Source organism: Spea bombifrons, chromosome 1, assembly GCF_027358695.1.
Source record: "Spea bombifrons isolate aSpeBom1 chromosome 1, aSpeBom1.2.pri, whole genome shotgun sequence".
NCBI classification, from domain to species: domain Eukaryota; kingdom Metazoa; phylum Chordata; class Amphibia; order Anura; family Pelobatidae; genus Spea; species Spea bombifrons.
This window is the reverse complement of record NC_071087.1, coordinates 111,543,300-111,565,357: the sequence shown is the minus strand read 5'-3', so window position 1 is coordinate 111,565,357 and position 22,058 is coordinate 111,543,300. Positions and strand designations below refer to the sequence as shown.

At 42.9% G+C, this 22,058-nt stretch overlaps 1 protein-coding gene across 1 annotated transcript; it reads right to left on the bottom strand.

The window, feature by feature from the left end:
- Positions 1-743: 743 nt before the first annotated feature.
- TBC1D10A (TBC1 domain family member 10A) lies at positions 744-17,907 on the bottom strand. Its single transcript, XM_053468563.1, has 9 exons — positions 17,525-17,907; positions 11,211-11,310; positions 10,226-10,333; positions 10,035-10,141; positions 9,736-9,850; positions 9,593-9,658; positions 7,055-7,244; positions 2,766-2,920; positions 744-1,879 (listed from the first exon to the last, which is right to left on the bottom strand). Exons 1-9 carry the CDS (start codon positions 17,704-17,706, stop codon positions 1,376-1,378), a joined length of 1,527 nt encoding a protein of 508 aa, XP_053324538.1. The 5' UTR covers positions 17,707-17,907; the 3' UTR covers positions 744-1,375.
- Between the last annotated feature and the right edge of the window lie 4,151 nt (positions 17,908-22,058).

Below are 22,058 nucleotides of genomic sequence, written 5' to 3'. Positions count from 1 at the left end.
CTATATTGTCACCTTACATCTGCAGTGCTCACAATTACCATTCCATTACAGCACGCCCACTGAATCTAAGTTACAAACACATGCAATATAAGATCACACAAGGAAGATTCCAGAATCTCCCATTTTCTGAGAAGAGGCAGGATGAGGATGACGACCAAAATAAATGGTTAGTCTGAGATGGGAGTGACCATTGGGCAATTCCGGTGCAGTTTGAGAAGTTGTGTCAACATCCATAGCACTCACTGAAATATGCCTACTGGTGATACCACTTTCATTGTTGTAAAACCCTACGACCAGTGCTGCTGTTTTATAAACCATTCACAGAAGAACTGGTACAATAAAGTATATCTCATAAAAAGGATGCTTTCAGGCATATGCCACAGTTGTTCACATAGACAAGATTTCAAGACAAAAATAAAAACTCCAAAAAAAACTAGAAAGTCTTTAATTAATCTAAATATTGGCAAGCGACTTGATTTTATTTACTTCTTTTTTGCAACAGCTAATACTATAGATAAATAAATATTCCTGCATTGGCTGTGTTTAGTGTAACATATAACACATTCTGGAACAAGCGCCCTTCCCTTTAGAGTCAAGAGCAGGGTCACGGTTGGTCATTCGGAGAATTGGTCATAAAGAGTCTCTACTCCAGGACTCTGGTATATATAACAGATACACAAGCTCAGAAGTGCCTGCTCTTCCTGGATTGTATCTACCAAGAAAGGATATGACAAACACTGCTGTATGCTAAATACAGAGCCAGTTTCTCTGCTGGTCCATTTAATGTTACAATGATTTTTAGAGATAGAGAAAGAGAGCCTGTGTGTTATCTTCTCACGCTGGTCCCATTTAATGAGGAAACAATGAAATCTTTGTGCATAGAGGAAGATGTCCTGTGCTCGGTAGCAGGACATTTGGAATGGTGCAAAGTGCAGGGCGTAAGCCTGACACATCTAACAGTGACACCAGTCATAATACAGAGATATCGTACAGCTTACAACGGATAATATTCCCATATAGTTACTTTACTCCCTTTTCAGCCATTCATTTATAATTCCCACTGGTTTTGTGCCATGACAGAGGCTTATTTAAGAGTTAAAGAATCATACGGATTCCTCAAAGATGAGGTATGCATGACTGTAACCGTTCTGGTAGGTTTTCAGGTTATTTACCACATTCAAAATATAGATTTCGCATAAAACAAGAATGTGTCTGTATCTGCCTTGCTCCACATTCCATTTCTAGAATCCAATGTACCTTCTGTGCAACTGTTAGGAAGGATAGTGTTACTGGAACAGAGGACTGTGACTCCTAACGCAGACAACAGGGATAGGAGGAAGTGGTCATGTCATGGAAGAGGATGGATGTGAAACAGTTATAAATATGTATCTTCACTCTCTTTGGAGCACAGGCTCTCATTTGACTGGTGCACTTTGAAGGTGTCCTTTACATTCTTATTGGGCATCAGAGGCTGGCCCGGTTCCTGCCGGTGGTCTCTTTCCCCTTCCCCTCCATTTTCTTCTTTCACACCCCCATTAGACTGGTCCCCCTTGCCCTTACTCTTTTTCTTTTCTAGTTTTCTCTTCTCTTTATCTTCCTTTTCCCTCTCCTTGGCTTCCTTAGCTCGTAGCTTCTCTTGTTCTTTCTCCATTAGCTTCTGTTCCCTATTCTTCTTACTTGCCATGTGAAGTGGGAGAATTATGGAAGGGGAGTGCTCCAACGGTTTGTGGCTCCATGGATCTGAATCACTAATTGCTTTGGCCCCATGCATACGGGGAGGAGATTTACACTGCAATTCCCCATACTCCTCTTTCCATTTCTTCAGCTGTATCAGAGTTTCTCGTTCCACATCACGTTCAGTAATCGGCAACTCCACAATCTAAGAGGAATGCAATAATAAAAGAGCATGAGTGGTTCATTCAATAACAGCATGCCAAATTAGAGCATTAGATTACTGGAGACCCATTTCTACATATAGGAAACAAAAACGTATATTCAACAAATCATAACTTTTCTGGCCAATCAGATGCTTTACATTTTGACTTGGAGTTTATTATAGACTCTGAAGGGTCATCTCATATGACTTTTAACTATACATTATACAGAGTCAGTTCAGCCCCCCTTGTATATTAACTACATATACGAATGCCCAGAAATAAATAAATATATATATATATTGTTCTGTTTGATTAAAAGTATTAATTTGCAAATTACTTGTATACAGTAATGTAGCTTATTATTGACCAAAACCTTGGTTAATTTAATTGTGTTTAATAAGGCCAATAGAAGATTGGCAGTCCAGGAGGCTGCCATAGTTATCAGTCATGTGATATTTTGACTTTCCCTGCTCAAAACACCACACTGAGCTTCTGAAAACTAGTTTCAATGTGACACTAGTAAAATAATAAAAATGTAGCGGGATTCCCATTTAAACAATTATTAAACATTATTAAATGTTTGAAGAAACCCAGGAGCCACTGGAAGATGCATTTATATGACAAGACCCATGAATTAAAGCAATAAGGCTGAAGGTTCATGCCAGCATTATTACTAAATATCTGACTGCGAGTCCCAAATTGCACTGAGCAACAGATGATATATATATCTCTATCTCCAAAATGTATGCCACTCAGAGGCCACAGAGTTGTATCTAGAACGGTTATAAACACTTGTAAGATGTTTCCTAGTTTAAATTGATATTCCCATATGTTTTATAATACAGTGATCTATTTCTGCTAGTAGAAGTTTTGGCTGTATGTGCTTACCTCAGCAATAAGGAAGTTCTCCTGCATGTATTTGGGGTCAATGGCCTTCAACTTTTCCATGGTCTCATATTGGCCCTGACAGGACTTGAGCTTCTCAGAGGAGCCAAGTGAATACTTTAACAGAACAAGTGCCACGCGAAATATGATCTTCACACCTGCATAGTATGGTAGAGAAAAAAGGACAAGTCAATAAAAGCAATACCCTCAGTTTCCTATGGGAGAGGGAGAGGCAGAGGCAGAATTGGTCAATCTGAGGACTCACCCTCCCTAAATTTTCAAAATAGCTTGGTCTACAAAAAACTGTTACCCGACAATTCTACAACTTTAAGATAACTTAATATAACTTGTGTTATCTTAATTAGCTATAATAAAGCTGTTTCAACAAAACAAAGGAAAAAAAATGAAATTGAATATTTCTAACATCAATCAAGATTCCCTTAGTGCTATTGTCCTCTGGTTACCTCAGAGAGTAATCAATGCCCCCTATCCCTGCATCCAGAAACAGGGTGTTTACATTGTATCAGGGGTCTGCCGTGGCCCCTCAATCCTTCTCCCAGCCAGTGGACTTTTATATGTACAATAAGAGCACGTATGAAATGTAAGCTTAAGGAGGCAAAGGATATTATGAGATGCACCAAAGAACACACGGAGAAGAACATTTACAGGTTAACGAGAACCGGTGATAAAAATCTTTGAGATAGAAGAAAAAGTAAGCCAAGAGTAATTAACCTCAGGGAGTTACATAAACTGGGATAACGATCTTGCCAACCTAAATAAATAAATCTGTTCAGTTTTTACAGGGAAGCCGACAAGAAGACGTCTCAGTTACAAAAAAACAATGAGACGTGTAAAGCATGTGTGTTTATAGAGAAAGAAGTTCTACTGGAACGCTCCAAAATAAAAACAGACAAGTCCACAGGACCCGATAGGATACACACAAAGTTATTAAAAGAGCTTTGGGGTGTTCCAGCAAAACTGTTGGCAGATTTATTAATTAAACCAGTCGCTAATGACAGGAGTAGTTCCAGAAAAATGGAAGTTGGTAACTGTAGTAGCACTCCGCAAAAAAAGGTAGCAGGGAAGCCTTACGTCAGCAGTTGGCTAATGAATGGAAACCACGCTAAAGGATGGGATTGTTAAATATCTGGAAGTAAGTGCCTCAGGGTCTGTATTTTATGAAAATGTTATTGGCGATATTACAGCAGGGCTCGACAAAGCCCAGGCGCCAGGTCGCCATGGCGACAGAATTTTGTCCTGGCGCCTAGGTGTTTGTGAACCTCTTACATCTGCAAAAAATTGCCCCCGCGTCACCACGCGGCGGCGCTGCTGCTGCTTTCTGCCCAGGAGTCTGGGCAGACAGCACAGCCACTTCGAGCCCGCCCCCAAGCCTGAGATCACTCCCACGGAGTGATCCTGTAGGCTGAAAACGCGGTTGCAGGAAAACCAGCAATCGTGTTTTCAGCTGCCACAGGCAGCTTTAGGGAAGGGGGTTGTGTGTTGATTAGGTCCCCACACAAGTGTGGGGACCTGACACAACACCCCCCTGCTGCCTGATCGCTCCATGAGAGAGACAGTGCAGCGTTAACCCTTTCAATGCCGCGATCATTTAGGGGTTAATTCTTGTTTTGTAAGGGGCTCTGCTGCTGGTGGTCTGCCTGGAAGCCCAGGCAGACCAGCAACAGCAAAAACGAGCCCCCAAAAACCCTTTGATGACTCCTGTAGGCATGGAAGCCTACAGCAGTCATCAAAGAGACTCCCCCTGCAATGGCTGGTCTATAGACCAGTAATTGCGTCCCAGCTACCAGAGGCAGCTTCAGGGACAGGGGAGAGGGTTCTTTGGTCTCCACATGAGTGTGGGGACCTGACACAACACCCCCTGCTGGCTGATCGCTCCATGAGAGCGTCAGTGCAGCGTTAACCCCTTCAATGCCACAAATGTGTATGACACATTTGTGGCATTGCAGGGGTTAACATCTGTCCCCAAAAGCTTGTGGGGACTAAATATCAGTCAATGCTGTGCTCCAATGGAACAAAATCAAATAAATAAAAAAAAAGCACTGACCTGGAAGTCCAGGGTGCTTCCAGGTCAAATGCTGTGAGTTTAGTAAGTGGGCTGATGATGATCAGATCACTCCTAACCAACTGTTAGTTTAAAAAAAAATCCTGGCTCCTATCTTTTTTAGCTGGCGCTTAGATTCACAACAAATTTGTCAAGCCCTGTTTTACAGAAGGTTTTAATGGTAAGGTATGTCTTTTTTTTGCATATGATACAAAAAGGTATGCAACAAGGTAGACATTCCTGGTGGAACAAGTAAAACGGCAAATTATTTAAGTAAATTAGAAGAACGGGACAGGTGCAGTTTAAGGTTGATAAAAGTAAAATAATGCACTTTGTAATGTAAAACCCCCAAAGCAGAATATAGCATTAGAGACACCATTCTGTCATTAACAGAAGAGAGGGACCTGGGAATAATTATTTCTGATGATTTAAAGGTAAACAGGTAATGCAATACCTGTGAGGGGATTTAAACATACATGAGATGCAAAATAATGAATTTAAGGCAAGACCAAGGACTGATTATGGTCTGAAGTCTCTACATGAGGAAAAATGGGCAGGCTAGACTGGCTGAATGGTTAAAGTCAAGTTCAATGTGTGCAATTCAATCCAACCATAATGTATGGGCACCCCATTTATAGATTGTCTTGGTGGCGGCAGCATTATATTAGTTATATCATTATAGTTAATTGTGGGTGGCATTAAGGGTGGATATTTTTATCACTGTTTCCGGTCTAGGGCAGGCAGATTTTACCTTTTTTTTTTTTTTTACCTTTTACTACCAGAACCAAGTCACACTCATGCTTGGAGTAGGGTGCGTTCGGGACAGCCGCCATCTTGCATGAGGTGCTTGTGACCACTCTCTGGTGTGGTCAGTGTGCCCTGGGGTGAGTTTCCATTGCCTCTTAATGCCTCGCAATCGACAACTGGCTCCTAGGTTCTTTAAAAAGCAGACGGCTGGCACCATATTTAACACGGCGCACATTGACATCCTGGGAGCCATCAGACGAGGCCCCTGCTGCAGATTTCGGTGTTGCTGAATGCCTCTTAAATCCCTTTGTAAACCAGCATCCCAGACATGTCAATTACCGTCAATGGGATGTTTTTCCGTGGCGTTTCTGCCACGCCAATTGTCAAAGTCAAGTTTTATATGCATTTTCAAATACGTAATAAAAATTGTTTAATAGCTATTCTAAAGCTAAATTGCTATTTCAGGGCTATCCCCCAACTACTGTCCCTTTGTTTGCCTTTTACAGGCCACCTGAAAAACAGCCTACCTTTAAATAATTAATCTTAATTCTGTTAAATGCCCGTGAGGGACAAGGCAAAGACTACAGCAAAGATCACATTGCGGAATCACACATGCGACCAGCAAAACTTCCATGATGTGCCATGAGTTGCGCGGGAATGTTTAACATTCGCTTAGTGTTTGGGGCGCGGTTATTAAAGGGTGACCATTTATTACGTCAGAAAGGTTTTAAATTTAGGAAAATAAGTTTCAATAACACATGCTTAAATGACACACACAGGGAGTGGTAACACATGGTTCGATCCAACTCTTCCAGACAGTAACCAAAACGCAGACACAAAGCTTACATTCAAGTCCTGGCAAGTCCTGTGCAGACAGGCCACACCGCATACACAACCCTAAATGACTAACCGCTGCGCACAACCTATAGATTTCAGACATCGCACACAGATCCTCACAATCTGAACGACGCAAACCAGGGAATGCCCGGTGAATCCCTGCTGTGACCAGACCGGAAAAGCCTGGGGGGAACCGAGTACATCAGAATAATCGCAAGAAGCGCATGTTTAATTAAATAGTCAAACTAATTCCTTTGCTCACGCGACATTAGAAAGTGTTCGGCAATTACATTAACACATGGGATTACATGCTCATGCAAGGAGGAATTACTTGCGTGCGACAGTAAAGAATACAGAGAACCGCGAACATTGCAGTGGGGCATACTCAAAAAAAACTGTGCAAACAGAAGATCTTAATTATGCTCCACAGAAGCCATTTTTTGTGGCAATCCATTAACGTGTTACTTGATTACAGTCTTAAAAAAAGTTTATTTTGCCGTTTTTGAAATTAAAAATTACATTACCAGATGATTTCCAGATAGAGTCAAAATACTGATATTCTATAGATACGCAACTTAAAATAACTGCTAGTACTGCCAATAAATATTTCATAAAACGTAGTATTAAAAAAAGGAGAACCCGGTACCTTCACAGAAAAACATGTCCCAGACGCGCAGGACCGAGCTCCAGGGAAGAGTGCGTGAGAATGCACACATGAACCATTCAGTCATGTACAGGATGGGGTCAATCTTCTGCTTGCTTAGATGCTTGTAAGCTACTGGAGACACTTTACGGAGCAGAGAGAAGAGGATCCTTCCATCCAGCTGAATCGCTTCCTATACGGATACGGAGAAAAACAAGAAACCTTGCGATGAGCGAGCTTTCATAACACAGACGGTAACGGCCTCAAACAAGGGATGCTTATAGGCCACATGTGCGGTTATAACATCAGGTTATAACATATTGAAAGCACAGCGGGACATCCACACACAAGACGAGCTTCTACAAACTGAAGGGCTCTTTTTTTTTTTTTTTTTAACCACAAAGAGCGTTCAAACTCATCCACAAGTCTCTTCCAAATGGTATTAAAAGTGATGTTTTCATTCATAGTTTCAAGCAGGAATTTCAATATAATATAAATATTTCCCTGCGATATAAATTGGATGAACGTGATATCTGGAATATGCGCCTCTAGTGTCGCCTTCCAAAACTGGAACGTCTAATAAATAACAGGAAATCTTTCCTGTGTACTGCTTTTGTATCGGTCAAAAGGAAATCAAAACAAGCCATAGGAAAGCATAATTAAAATTAAAGGTTATCCTGTTAACACATGTTAACAAAATGCTAACAATACCAACCCTCGATAGGAGGACAAGATAAGGCAACAAGCAGCATGGTGAATGACAGCAAAAAGTACGTTAAGTTTAAGAAACAGAAAAGCTGTCAGACTGAAACTTCTGATAACCCTAAACATGTTTTAAGTGAAATGAAAAACTGGGAAAAGAGTAGACGTATTTAAGAACTTTTTTTTTACATTAAGTGATTACATAGTCGTAACAAAGCATGCGCAATTATATCTTAGAATACATCATCAGCAGTTTTCTGCAGCCGCAGACATTTTAACACCTTGGTAACTAAAGAAGTCGGCAGATCTGTAATGGGGTAGGCAGCCTGCGGCTCTCTGTCCGCTAATACATACAACTCCCAGCAATCGCAGGAACTACAATCCACAAACAAAAAACAATCAGGTTTCTGTGACGACAGAAAGCAATGCAGATTAACATTTAGGGCTGATGCGGCCTGGACTCTGAGAGCAGAGTCTTGACGTATTTAAGAAATCTTAAGATCGTAACGACACGAGATAACACAAAGCAAGCGTAAGCTCAGCTTGGCACGCTTCGTCCGCAATGGACTTAATCGTAGGTATCTATACTCGCAAAATACACATTGTATAAAAATATATACAAAAAGATACAATACAGCAAGTGAGATGTATATTCTATGATGTGTGAATAAATGATATCCGGTTACATTGATACAAAGAATACAGGCATATGAGATCAATCCAAAATGGGAATGAGAATTAAACTACAGGAACCTAATTGGGCTACAATGAAAGTTATGTTTCCGTACATAGGGGCTCAATTAGAGATATTATACCACTGAGCACACACCCAAAGAACAAAAAGAAACCAACCGAAGCAAACAAAAAACAAAGAAGTGACCCATTATTAGCTTAACGTATAAAAGTAAATCCATATATTAAATAGATACAAAGGCAGGCTTTGTGCCGTTACGGTCTTAATATTTATTAAATAAAAGCTACGTTTTAATTGAAGTCAAGGCTCTCCAATTTATATATGAATTTGCCTCATCACGGTTTGTTTCCTTTCCAATAGTTCTAGGGGGTCTAATAAGAAAGCACAGCCATTTATTTTACATTTTCTTGCGACTAGCTGCTTCAAGCAATAAAAATGGGCCAAATAAATAAACACAACAGGGTTACAGACAGTCAGCTGTGGCTCAGCAGTGATTTCTTTCGAGTATTTTTTTTCTTCCAGGAAAAGAATGCCTTTTAAAGTTCAGGGTAATATAGTGTGGAAGCATAAGCATGTCGCGGGCTATCTGGTATATAAGACATGCTCAAGGACTGAATAAGGACAGGTGGTATTACAGAAGACAAAAAAATAAAAAACCGGGCAGACTTGATAATCAGATCCCAGGCTCCTGGAAAGTAAGGACTCCTGATTCTGTGAAACATCAATGGAACTGGTGGATAACAGCACATTATGGGCACTTTTACCTATTGTGTAATACACCCCAACTTCTTCTAGATTGTAAGCTGGTTTGAGCACCTCCTCACCTGTTTCTTTAGTCAAGTTGCAATGTTGTACTACTACTTGTCATGTCCCGTCTACCCGTTGTACAGCGCTACAGATTATGATAGCGCTATATAAAATAGGAAGTTTTATACTATCACAAATATCATATAAAGCTAAAAACTATTTTTATCACTCAAGTATTCTACGTAGCACGGTAATAGCAGTCCTAGAACGCTTGCTTTGTGACCAGTGGTTTATAAAACTTCTTTTATAACAGTAATATACCAACCCTACACAAAATTACAGTGCTCACAAAGCATGTGGCCTTTTAAATACATGGCTGATCCATGGGGCCGCCTTACCAGCTTCTCACTGTAATATCCCGGAAGGTACTTCTCGCAGATCTGCACTAGACACCAAAACGCTTGCTGCGGAAGGAAAGAGAAACGTAAGAGACGGCATATGACCCAAACAATTATTTGGTAGGGAAGGCCTGTAAACTGACCTCAGCTGGCATATGCATGAGCAGGACAGCAGCTATGGGGGCCTGGGCCTGACAGTAGCCTTCATCAGGACGGTACAGGGTATAAGCCTTCAGAACCCTGAAGAGATCCTGCTGTCTGCAGGGGAAACACACAAAGAGCTTACACACCTAATAGAGGTGCAGACATCAACATTACTTTGATAGGTAACAGTGCTGAACTACTGCTAGAGAACTTGCTAGAGTTTTAAAGTTAATGGTTATGCTTTCACAGGCAAAGAGCCGTCAACCTAAGCAATACATAAAAGCCAGAATTAACTTACCCATGACCACCACGGGCAACAAACATCTCATGGAATGGAAACTGCCTATGTAGGTCCCTTTCTATTACATCCAACCACTTGGGGTCACCAACCATGGTATCCAGCTCCTATGGTAAAGGAGAATTGGGTATAAGGACCAGAAAGGGCATTTCCACCGCATCTGAAGCGTGCTCCAATTTTAATTTACTTACTTTAAATTTTTCTTTGTTTTGGTCCATCTTTACTCTGCTTCCAGAAAGGTACTGCCAGGCTCGCCCGCGAAGCGATGGTGGAATCCCCTTCTGACATCGCAGCTTTATCTGACGGAACACAGAGAACAGGTTATGAAAATCATTTTTACTGCCAAAGACTCTTCCAGATATAACACACTTACATTGATGCGCAACTTCCACTCTCCCATTCTGCCTTATAAAGCACATTTTGTTTCCTCCACCATCACCTTTAATGATAGCGGGGAGGGGACCATGAAGTGCCACCACATATTATATACGTGGATGGCTCTTGAGGCTTACTTTGCCAACCACATATATCACATATGCGTAGCGGCAGAAAAGAGGTCCACCGATTTTGCAACTAACAAAATACATCTCACTCCGGTAAGAAAAACGTGATGATTACAGATTAATGTAAACTTTTAAGGTCAGGCGCTAATAAAGAACACAGAGGTGGAACTGTTAAAAGGATGTGTCATTCCTTTACACTATAATTAACCTCCAATTTATTTTCTAACCAAACATACACGGATACACAGTTGACCTCATTTGAAGCTAATGTGTGCCCTGGCAAGTGCTAGAATGGGTGTGTATTTTCAGGTTTGTTTGTAAGGCAGAAAACAAGCAACAATCACTTCCTCTTGACTTTCTATACATGCCTAAGGGTTTCACCCGGAACATGAACTCCAGGGGTCCACCCAAATCCACCATGGGCTATGCGCTGCTGGAACCAGGCAGGAAACTTGTTATTCACAGAACTTAAGTACCTGGTACAAATGTGGCCAGAACACCCAAGGGTGCTCAGAGTACACCCACAGCTGCACCCATCAACAGGGTGTGGGGTAAAGGGGTGTCCCAGCTTGATGACAAATGTATACAAGCAGCATCATAGAGGAAGACAGATTATTACCAGGTATCCGGTGTCACACTCACACCGTCAGCAAGTATTGGATTCTTAACTTACCTTTTTGTGCCTCTTTGCCATCCATTTATCCCAGTTTCCGAGCATGTCAAGCCATTTTGCCTCCCTCTGCCTGAGTACGTCAACCGGCAATGCTTCCTGCCTGCAAACCAAAAGTTAAGATGCAAATTCACATCTTATCACAGCGATGAACACCACTGCAAATCCAAAGACGTCCTCGGATATCACTGCCAACCAGAAACGGTTTGCTCCCGAACTTTTTTTTTTACATTCAGAAAATCAGTAGTAGAGCAGCGCCAGTACAGCGTGGGGTTGTGCAGAAGCAGGAGACAGCGTATGGCATTCTCCCACCACACGTACTCAATTCCTTTTTTTTTTGTGCAGGGTACTCTACCTTCACACATGCTAAAAAGTGAAGATCCAGCCGTAGTGGGCACATGCACCTAAACATGATATCATAGAACATGCTCTCCACATGTGCGGGTGTCTGCAGAGATAAAGGGTCCAGAGAGTACTCTGTGTCTGATTACATTATGAGGTACAGGAGATTACAGGGCAAAAAGCAAATATTGCACGTCAACACAACTATCATTAATGCCTTAAAAGGGCCAAGTACCTAACATTTCAGAGACTAAATTTAAATCCCAAAATTGCATCTTAACATACACTGAATATTGGTAGCCACTGATTAGCTCGGGTTCTAACCGGCGAGAGGTATACTCTGTCTGCGCACTCAGTTTACGCTACCAGATATCCTTAATTCAATTTGCAGACAAAAAGCGTTACAAGGCACCAGCGTGACTCTCTGGACGGGGTTTCAGCGAGGGGAAAGACCTGATAACAGAAGTATTGTCAGCCGCTTCCTGCGAGGAGCATTTATTGAATGGATAAAGGGATTCTAACATCGCTGACCTGAGGAAGGAAAGAACATTCACTCACTCAGAGGAAGTTGGACGACTGGTTCCTAGATCCCACGCACGGGTATACAAACCCAACAGACGCCCTACATCAGAATCACAAAGTCCCTCACATGACATTGATTGCTGCTACGTCAACAATGCCTTCTTAACCCAGAAACAAGCATCATATTAAACGGACCCCGCGATTCATACAACTCTTCGGATGACATGTCCCAGAGACGATCTCCTACTTAGAAACATTTCCTTCTGGCAGGAGTTTAGGTATGAAAGGAATTCCCTGGTTGGGTCTTAAAATCCACAGATACATACTGTAAAGGGTTCAGTATAATCTGAGTTCTTATCTAGTAAACACACATTAACCGTTACTGCTTGGAATTAAACTTGTCTTTCAAGGTATGGTGCAGTAACTGTGGCTACTACCTACGCCTCATCAGGCAGGCATTACAAAGGCAATATGGGAGTGAATCAGACATTGTGGCCCCGTGGCTTGGAGAACGGAGAGAAATAAATAAATATACATAGTAAAGTAACTAAACAATAACTCGGCCCCAAAGGAATCAGCAGCGTCACTCTCACTAACTCCTTTGGCCCTAACAAAGAATAGAATCCCATCGGTCCACGTTTGCTCACTGGAGCTTAGCGAAAGGGAATAGGTTGTAGTCTAATAAGTATTTTACGGAACAGAAACCAAACAAACAGAAAACAATTCCACCTTTGTAAACCAAAACATTTCTCGTTTGCCTGTGAGAAGCAATAGTTAGGGGGTTAGAACGCGTGGACAGATCTGCTGAGCAATCTAAACAAATGACCCAGTTATGATCATTATATGGCCTGTAGTCCAATCATTCCTAACCCAGGGGGGACACGGGCGATTGTAGAACCTGATATTAAATGTGAAGTTTTCCATAGAGATTGAGAAGGCCTTGTTATATTAGTACGGTAAACATGTGCACACTATGATCTGAGAAAAAGAAAATACATGAGCTGTATAAAGATAAAGCAACCAAACATTCACTACAAAGTAGGTACTCACAGTTTGAAAGGTAAAATGTTTTGTTATTTCTATTATTAGGAACTCTTTCTAATGAAAACAAGAAACATGGCTCGTTCAAGAATTAGGAGGAAAAAGCCATTTTGAACTCAAATGTTAGCAGGATTGTTCAGCTACAATTTTTTTAGCTTTAGGGCATCGTCTACTCAATCATCGTTACAGTAACCGCTAAAACAGCTCTGCGGATTGTGACACAAGCTACATACAGTGCGCCTGAGATTCTCCAAAGCTTATGCACATCTTAATAGACCATAGGCATTTCTGTCATATTATATACCGGTATATATATGTGTGAGCGTGTATGTGAGTGCTTATCATACACATGTAATTAACTTTCACTTAAACTGACCGCATGGTGTAAGTTTGTAGCTGGTAGTCATGTTAGACATACTGTAAAATGGTTTCCATGGCAACAAAAGCCCATGTGCAACACTACCATTCTGATTCGGCACGGTTCACCCCGACTCCTTTTATTCTTTATCAGATGTTCTGCTGCAGCTCCTTGGTCCCTAAAAATTTGAGTGTTTCTTTCATTTAGATCTTCCTTTCAGTGAATAATTGTATGCCTAACGGCAAGGATTGCTGTCAGGCGTTTGGGGCCAATAAACCACGCCAGAGACAGGGCCCAGCACAACTTGTACAAGCCACCGGCACCCTAGTCTCTTCAGCAGAGGAGCGTGCCGCGTCAGGAAAGGGCAAGGCTGAGGGCTTCTGCAGAGAATGGAGGCCAATCGATTATCCTTGATAAAGGGAAAGTCATGTAAACGATCACTGATAACACTTCACTTTCTCTGACACGCTATACCCATCCCTGCGGGTGAATCTCTCTGTACTTTGTGTATATTAAGTCTGTGTACACAACTTACACTTTCCAATTGTGTTTACAAAACAAAGTCACCTCAAGTGTACATAACTAGGAACAGTACATTTGGGAACATAACTACATAATTATTTGCCCCGCTTATTGAATCCGACATCCTTGGAAGGCGGTATGAGGAAAGGGGGGTTAAAAGTGTATTTCAACACTGAACTCTACTTTCAAACCAAACATTTTCTTTATATTCTTCAGATAAGCTTAATGCAGCTTGGCCCCGACCTCTCATGACCATCCGCGATGGGTAGTGTCCAGATCGCTTAAACAGAAACAAATGCTTATTTTATTCAAAAAGAAAATGTAACAAAAAGAAAAGGATTTCTATATAAAACAAGTGAATATAAGTAGTAAAGAGAGTTTAAAATCGTCCTATTTACATAAAAAAAACTACACTGACTGCTATCAAAATGAAATCTGAAGCATTCTTTTCTCTAGCACTGCAGTATTGCTTTGTATGATACTTTATTTTAACACTTGGTGCGTGGGCCATCCTGCAAAATCCACAAATGCATTTGTCCCTTCCCAACCCCCGGCCCGCTAAACGTCCTGCGAGAGATTGGAGGCAAAGGGCTTATTTTAACGGGGGTGTTTATATTTTTTGACTTTGATCCTCCATTGCCCTGCACTGCTGATCACAGTATCTGATCAGCCCGCAGCGCAGAAATCACCGACAGAGAATGCCTGAACTTCAATTGCCAGAGAAGTCCCAGGCTGTCGAATCTCCCACGTACCGGTCACCCAGGGCTTGTTTCTGAGGACGCAATAGTACGTCCTAAGGGTTAATTGCAGGTAGTGACAGGAAAGTGCTCCTGACCTCAATGCAAGTACTTTCCTACTGCTGACAGATAGCTTCAAGCCGCTGATAGTGGCAAGAAATGTCTAATCATGGAGGAAGAAGGAAGATTTTGCAGAATAGCTGCAAACTCTGTGCCAGGTAAGTTCTTTGTTTTCTCCCCGTTTTGGAAGAATGCATACTAAAGCACTCACAAATGACTAATACGCATTCCTCTATATTAGGAGTATCGGGGATATTCGACTATCCCTTTAATGTCGGTCCTCTTAATCAGGATCAATGCAGTTGGGTTCCACTAATTATTCTGCAACTATATATCTCCAAACCAAATGCACGGATGGCAAAACAAAATGCAAGCAATACATAGTTTTAATACCCGACGTATGCTAAAAGCCGCGATGGCTGCTCTTTCCCTTTTAAATGAACTGAAATACAGAAGTGTTTACTCTTGTGTGGGCATCTACCAGGAGGTGGGAAGCACCTTGGCACGGGGCACGGGTGTAAACACGGGTAGAACAGTGAGCAGGTTTACTCATTATACTAGGAGGTTGCTAGATAACCAATGTTTAAGCTCAGGCTGTTTTCAGTTGAGGGTCAATGGGTATGATGACAGAGCGCCTTTCACATTTCCAAGTAAGGGAATACTGGTTAATAAAACATCGGAGCAGCCCTCCCGGCCAGCACTACCGTACCATGGAGAATAAATACAGAAACGACAGGGTCCGTGGCTCCACGACAGCAATCAAACTTTTTTTTTTGGGAAATACCAGAAACTCGGTCAGTGTTTTCCTAGCAGTCTGGCCGCCTCAGTGATCTAAGTGGAAAATACTTCACAGCACTAAATACTCTGAATACCACACGCTAAATACAAGTGTGCTCCTAAGGGCAGCCCTGAAAGGGCCGCACCATTCCAAGTTTGCTCCCTGGCCACACAATGCCTTGATCTTGCAGCTCCGAAACGGTTTGAAGACAATGGAGAGTCTTTGCGATGGATAAGAGTGTGTTTATTTTGTAGTTCTGTAGAAAAAAGCACTTCCTGAAGTCATTTGGAACGGCTCTATGGATGTGCGCTAATATACACACTATTGTCTGCGTGTTCAGAACACGTAAGAGGCGTGATGGATGGAATACAGAAGGTTGAAAACGGAACACGTGAGTGAAATATCAGCTGTCTCCGTACACACCCATGCCTAAAATCTAAAAAAAAAAATCCTCCGCACACCTGACTGCCACAAGTAAAAAGGGGAAGTCATTAAATCATCGAACGCATACACACAAAAGCGAAGAAAGAAATCACTCCTCCCTCGTTAATATTTACAGCGTTCCCACCGCACAACCCAGCTCTGTGGGCATTAGCACAACCCTATTGTAAGAGATTGTAAGCAGGGCTCTCCCCACCGAATGTATCGTTTTATCTTAGTCTGGCAATTCCCGTCTTGTCATACCCCTTGAATTTATGTATTGTATTAAGTGCCGCGTAAATTGTTGGCGCTATATAAATAAAAGATAATAAGTTTTCCAGTATGGGATGGTACCTCAGAAGCATGGATCACCTCTTGTTCTGGATTTGCACATGTAGTACGTTGCACTGCGTTGTATTCACGGTTACAATGTTTGTCCATCATACGGTAAGGTTTATGAGAACAGTAATAAGCAGGTTACATGCGGCTAATAAGGGTGGGTATGGAGAAAGATTTATACGCTCCTGAAGATACTGCAAAAGTTTGGACAGCAGGTGGAAGGCACCAGACAACCCATCCTTAGTTACTATGGTCAACAATAAACCCGTGCCAACATACAGAGAGCGCTGAAACCGAATCGCCGCACTGCTAATCAAGAACAACCACTCGGTAACATCGTTAGATTCTGGTTTCAACTCGGAGCACGATGGCGCTATTGAATATATACACAATAATAATACCTACATGGCCTCATTATACACATTGAAGGGCCCGTCCCAGCCAGCTTCGGTGACAGGAAGAGCTTCGCTGGCCCTGTATAATGTATAGTTACATCAGTGAGGTTTCTAGGCTCCCCCACCTATGCATTATAGGTGGCCAGCTCAGCCCTTCTTGCAACAGAAACCTGTCAGGGTTGGCCCTGCATGATGAATAGTGTCATGGGAAGTGAAGTGAAACCACAGCTCTCCTTTAGTGAATAAACCCCACAGGATATGAAGCGTTACAGACCGTATCTAGCCATGAACTTCCCTCATCCAGCAACCAAAACAGCCCCCAAAAGACAGAGAAGGAAAAATACATGACAGGTGGCAAGATATGAACAGCATGTGATGTATACGAGGCACTGTAATGGTCCAGCTCCAAGTATACGGACAGACGTGCGAGGTCTTTAGCCAGGTCAACTAATACACCTCAATGAACACAATGGGAGCCCTGCCACCCCCCGTATTCAGCTTACAGAAGTAGCACCAGGTACTAAGCCTTATCCCCAGCAGGTGACAGATTACCGCACAGCCGCTTACAGCGCTGTCACCTTTACCCCCTGGTACTGACAGGCGACACATACACGCCTTGTTCTCAGGAGAGACTCCGCTGAGAAGCCCCCCTGACAATGCCCCCCTCCCGGCGCAAAGTACCGCCCTCCCCACATGCCCCTATTCCACCAAGCGGGACCCAGCAAGCCTGCTGCTCCAGTCACAGCCCCCACCCGTGTCCCACTAGCAGGACGCCAGATGCCAAGAAAATATTCGGTACTTACGTCTCTCCATCGACCTCGGTCTTCAACAGGAATCCGTACTTATCGGTCCTCCTTTCCGCGGGGAACCCGTTAACCTCGGAGTCGGAGCCCAGAGACTCGAGTTCGGGGTCACTCAGTGTCTCCCTAGTTCCACGCAAGCTGGCGGAGGGGGACACGCTGCTCTCTCCTGGGCTTCGCGCCATACCGGCTTGCCCCTACTTAGTAACACGGAACCATTACTTTTTTTTGTTGTTGTTTTTTTTCAGCCCCCCGACAATACCGCGTACAGCTCTCGCCACAGCAGCAGGCACCTCCCGGGGCCCACACTGACAAAACACGCCCCTTAATCACTCATAGCCATTAAGCGGCTCAGCCTTCTTCCATTACCCAATCAAAAGCAAAGGCTGGATTCTGCCAGCCAATCAACCCTCCTGCACTTCATGTCAATCAATCGAGTAGCTAGACGCAATCTCTCCTCCGCCTAATCGCTTCTTTAAGCCAATCAGTAACTAGAGCAATTCCTGTCAACCAATCACTGCACTCAACTCCAAATCCTTTCGACAGCTGTCAACCTATACTACGTCTCCCAGCAGAGAAATCTGAAAAAAATGAATGTTTGTCAGTCGGAGAAGGCGCTTGTCCTTTCGCACGTCAATCATAACATAACACAGCCCATGTAAGCAGTCTGTCAGAACCGGCCCATCCCACTTCCTGGATCCTGCTGCGCGTGCTTGTGTCTGAATAGCTGGAAAGTTTACACGGTGCACTGATGCACAGTCTTGTCCCCGACGTCCCCCACTGGGATATGAATGCTCTGGCTCTCCAGTTCTTGCTGGGCTACAACTCCTATCATGACCATCCACTTTCTAACTTTGCATGGTACTAACCGTAGCCCAGAGTAATTAGATTGACAGATTTTCTCCCGCAGTTCCAGAACAATAATAAATTCCCCATGTGAAGAAGAGACCTCTGAGACGTACTGAAATGTACTACTTCTACATAACTTTCATAGGGTATGCAGGCCCAGGCAGGTCATCTGGTACAAGGCAAAGGCCCGGTGGGCCCCTGGCTGACATTACCGTATACTCACCAATTCTAGCAGCAGATGAGGTGCTGCAGTGTGTGGCCAGCGGCTGGATGTTCCCAGTCGCACACTACGTCAACCACACTGAAATGGGCAGGCAGCTGCCAGCCTTAATGTGCCAGGGCCGCCTGGTCTGGCAAGTAAAGGAGAGTTGACCATTTGTTGCAGAAAGCAGGGACTATCCTGTCTGTGACAGACTTGCTGATAACTGTACAATTTTTTTAAAAAAAATTGCAGCCTTTCTGCTAAGTTTCCATCCTGCACCGATTAAACCTAACCCAGGGCAAGGTAGGCACCAACCTAGAGAGCGGATCTATATTTTGGCAGCGGAATGGACTGCCCACTGCTGAAAGAACAGGGACAGCGACAGGAAGTCCAGTCCACTGCAGACGATGACTACGGTGGTGGGAACGCGGTACCGAGGATGCTGTGCGCCAGAATATGATGTCATATCCCAGCACTCAGCAGCAAAGCCACGGGCACCGCAATGTGAGATAAGAGGCCCCATACTCACACTACAGGACTTCAGCAAAGTGATAGGGAAAAGGGAGACAGATAGTGAGAAAGGGGAGAGATAGATAACGAAAAAAGGGGAGAGATAGTAAGAAAATTGAGCGATAGAGGATATAGGAAAGAGATAATGAGGAAAAAGAAAGGGGAGGGATAGGGAGAAGTTGCAGAGATAACAAGAAAGGAAAGAGATAACGAGGAGGGGAGATGGGAATGAAAAAGAGAGATTAAGAGAAGGGGCGGTAGAGAAAGAATAGAGATAAAGAGGAGGGGAGATGGGAATGAAAAGGAGAGATAAAGAGGAGACAGAAAGAAAAGAGATAAAGAGAAGGAAGACATGAGATAAGAGTGAGAGAGATAATGAGAAAGGGGAGAGGGAGATAAAGTGAAATAGAAGGACAAATAAAGGTAAATGGAAGAGATAAAGAAAAAGGAAGGCTAATGAGAAAGGAGGTTCAATGAAAAGGAAGAGAGGTAAAAGAGAAGGGAGAGGTAGAGAGAGAGGAGGAGAGATAAATAGAAAGGGTAGAGATAGGGAGAAAAAAGGAGAAATAGGAAAGGGGAAAGATAAAGAGGAGGGATACAGAAAGGATGGGGAGATAAGCAGAAAGGGAGACAAAGAGAAGGGATACGAAGAAAAATAGGAGAGATAGAAAGGAGAGAAAGAGGAGAGATAATGAGAAGGGGGGTCAGAGAGATGGGGAGAGAAAGCCTCCTGCCACCGCGACCGAGTGATGCAGCGCTCAGCTAGTGTGCCGGGCGGCTGCTTTTATATATTCCAGCACAGGGATGGGGCGGGATACAAGGAGGCAGCAAAATGAGGTTTTGCATAAGGTTTGGCTATTCATTTCTTATATATAAGGCAAATAATTGATGAGGGTCCTATATTATTCTTTGGTTGTATTCTGAAATAAGTATTGATATAGCTCCACACTCACACCTACCTTTTCCTTCCAGAAACGGCTCATCCAGCAGCACTGCATGTGTCGAGGTGCAAAGGAAATTTTGTCATATCCTGGTGCTCAGATTGGGACTGCGCACCGGGTCTGAGCGAGGCCTGCCGGAGAGGGCCACACTTGATTCTATCGGCCAGTCCCTGTCAGTGCATTCATAACGCGCATTCATTAATTTATTCATTCATCAACCAATGGAGTGAGACAGCAGCCTGTGAGATTTAGACGTTTCAAACCTTTTACTACGTTTGGAATCAAATCGCAGTCGGCCAGCTGAATGCATTCAATTTTCCAAGCATAATTTTCAGCAAATCTGCGATAATTGTTCTAGATCAGAATTTGTTGGGTTACTCAAAATCACTTTCACCCAGAAACGATTCTCGCAGCACCGGCCTTATCAATGACAGACTTCCGGCTATTGTCCAACTTTCCTACCAATAACCAACATAACACGTGACATCAGACAAAATGTGTTTCATTGGAGTGTTTTAAAGCTGATTGGGTTTCACACTACATGGAGCCATCTGTACCAGGTGACAATCTTTTTGAGTTTGACGTCTGTCAGCATTAAGGGGCGGTTGACCCTGTCTGGTATTTGTCATGGCTCGCCTGCCCTGACCTTTTAGATGCCACAACCTGTGGGCTTCACAAAGCACAGTAAGGCTTTTAAAAGCATTCTGGTAGCCTAATGCCTCACAGGAAACCTTTTGTCAGTCCAGGCGATGAGGCACATGACATTTCAAGCATCATTGGATGTTATTGTCCAAGTACTATGCAACACCCAGAGCAGGGGTGGATCCGCTACCTCTAACGAAAATGATTACAATTACATGCAAACAAGGAGCACGGCATCTTTATACGAGTAAAAGCCTTGTTCCAGTGGGTAGTGTCCGTTATAAGGCTAAGAGCCCTGTGATTGGACCTTAGCTGTAGCATAATTAACAATTCGCACTGAGGCTTTACACAATAGTGTGGTGTGTGGGGCTGCCACACACACCACACTTCTAATTATCTTCTATTTTTTTATAGCGCTAACGCTATACACAGCGCTTCATACAATACAAATCAAGGGGTATAACAATACTAGAATTGACAAACTAAACCGGTCCATTAGGTAAAGATGGCCCTGCTCGCCAGCGTGCAACCTAGAAAGAATGGAGGGCAGAGAAACAAAAGGTATGGAGAAAAGGAGCGATAGTGCCGTGAGCGGATGAGGAAGGAGAGAGAAACATGGGGGACAGTGTTAGGAGGTGTCCACAGAAGTAAAGGACTAGTCCTGTTGAGCATAGTTGGCAGTGAAGGGATGCCAAGGGTTGGCGCCCTCTACTGGATAAGAGATGAAAGTGTAAATGAGTCAGGTGAAAAAAACTATATATTAACCCTTTCGTGACACGTGTTTACCCCCCTTAGTGAGTGGCGCTTTTTTGCCATTTTTTGTTCAGCCATGACTCCCCTTTCCCATGTTTACAGCGCCCACACTAATTATATATTAGGTTTTCAAGAACAGATTTTCTTACACAAATGAGGTCCACTGATTAACTTCAGGGATCCCTATTGGAAGGGGATGGAAACCCCAATGACAGCTGGAATTTAATTTGTGTCATTTTATTGAGCTCTCTTTTTTTTTTTAATATAAATATATTTTTTGAGGTTTCTCCCTCTTTTCACTCTGATCACAGAGTGCATTCTTCCAAAAAAAAAAAATAGTTAAAGCATGTACTGGACACAGAAGAGACTGCCCTGCGGCAGGAGCCCTCTTTTATCCATGATCTTGTCACAGATTGGCTACTTGAAGTAGTCAATGGGTCTCATGAAAGCAGTACTTTCTAAACATGCGCAGTGGGGTCTGATCATAGCTAGATGCAGTGTGTATGTATATATTATAAAGGACTGCAATAATATATCGACTAGTAGAGGTTAGATTGTAACATTTTATATTTCCACCCTTGCTTTCATTTGTATCTGTATTAAGAATACCTCACTGTGTAGTCTGTGTCCCTATAAACTG

Bases quoted from the DNA above. Each gene is read 5' to 3' on its own strand.
- TBC1D10A (XM_053468563.1), bottom strand. From the start codon at position 17,706: ATGGCGCGAAGCCCAGGAGAGAGCAGCGTGTCCCCCTCCGCCAGCTTG. The intron at 10,142-10,225 runs GTAAGTAAATTA...CCTTTACCATAG, and splicing joins AAAACAAAGAAAAATTTAAA to GAGCTGGATACCATGGTTGG. The intron at 7,245-9,592 runs GTAAGGCGGCCC...GTATCCGTATAG, and splicing joins GATATTACAGTGAGAAGCTG to GAAGCGATTCAGCTGGATGG.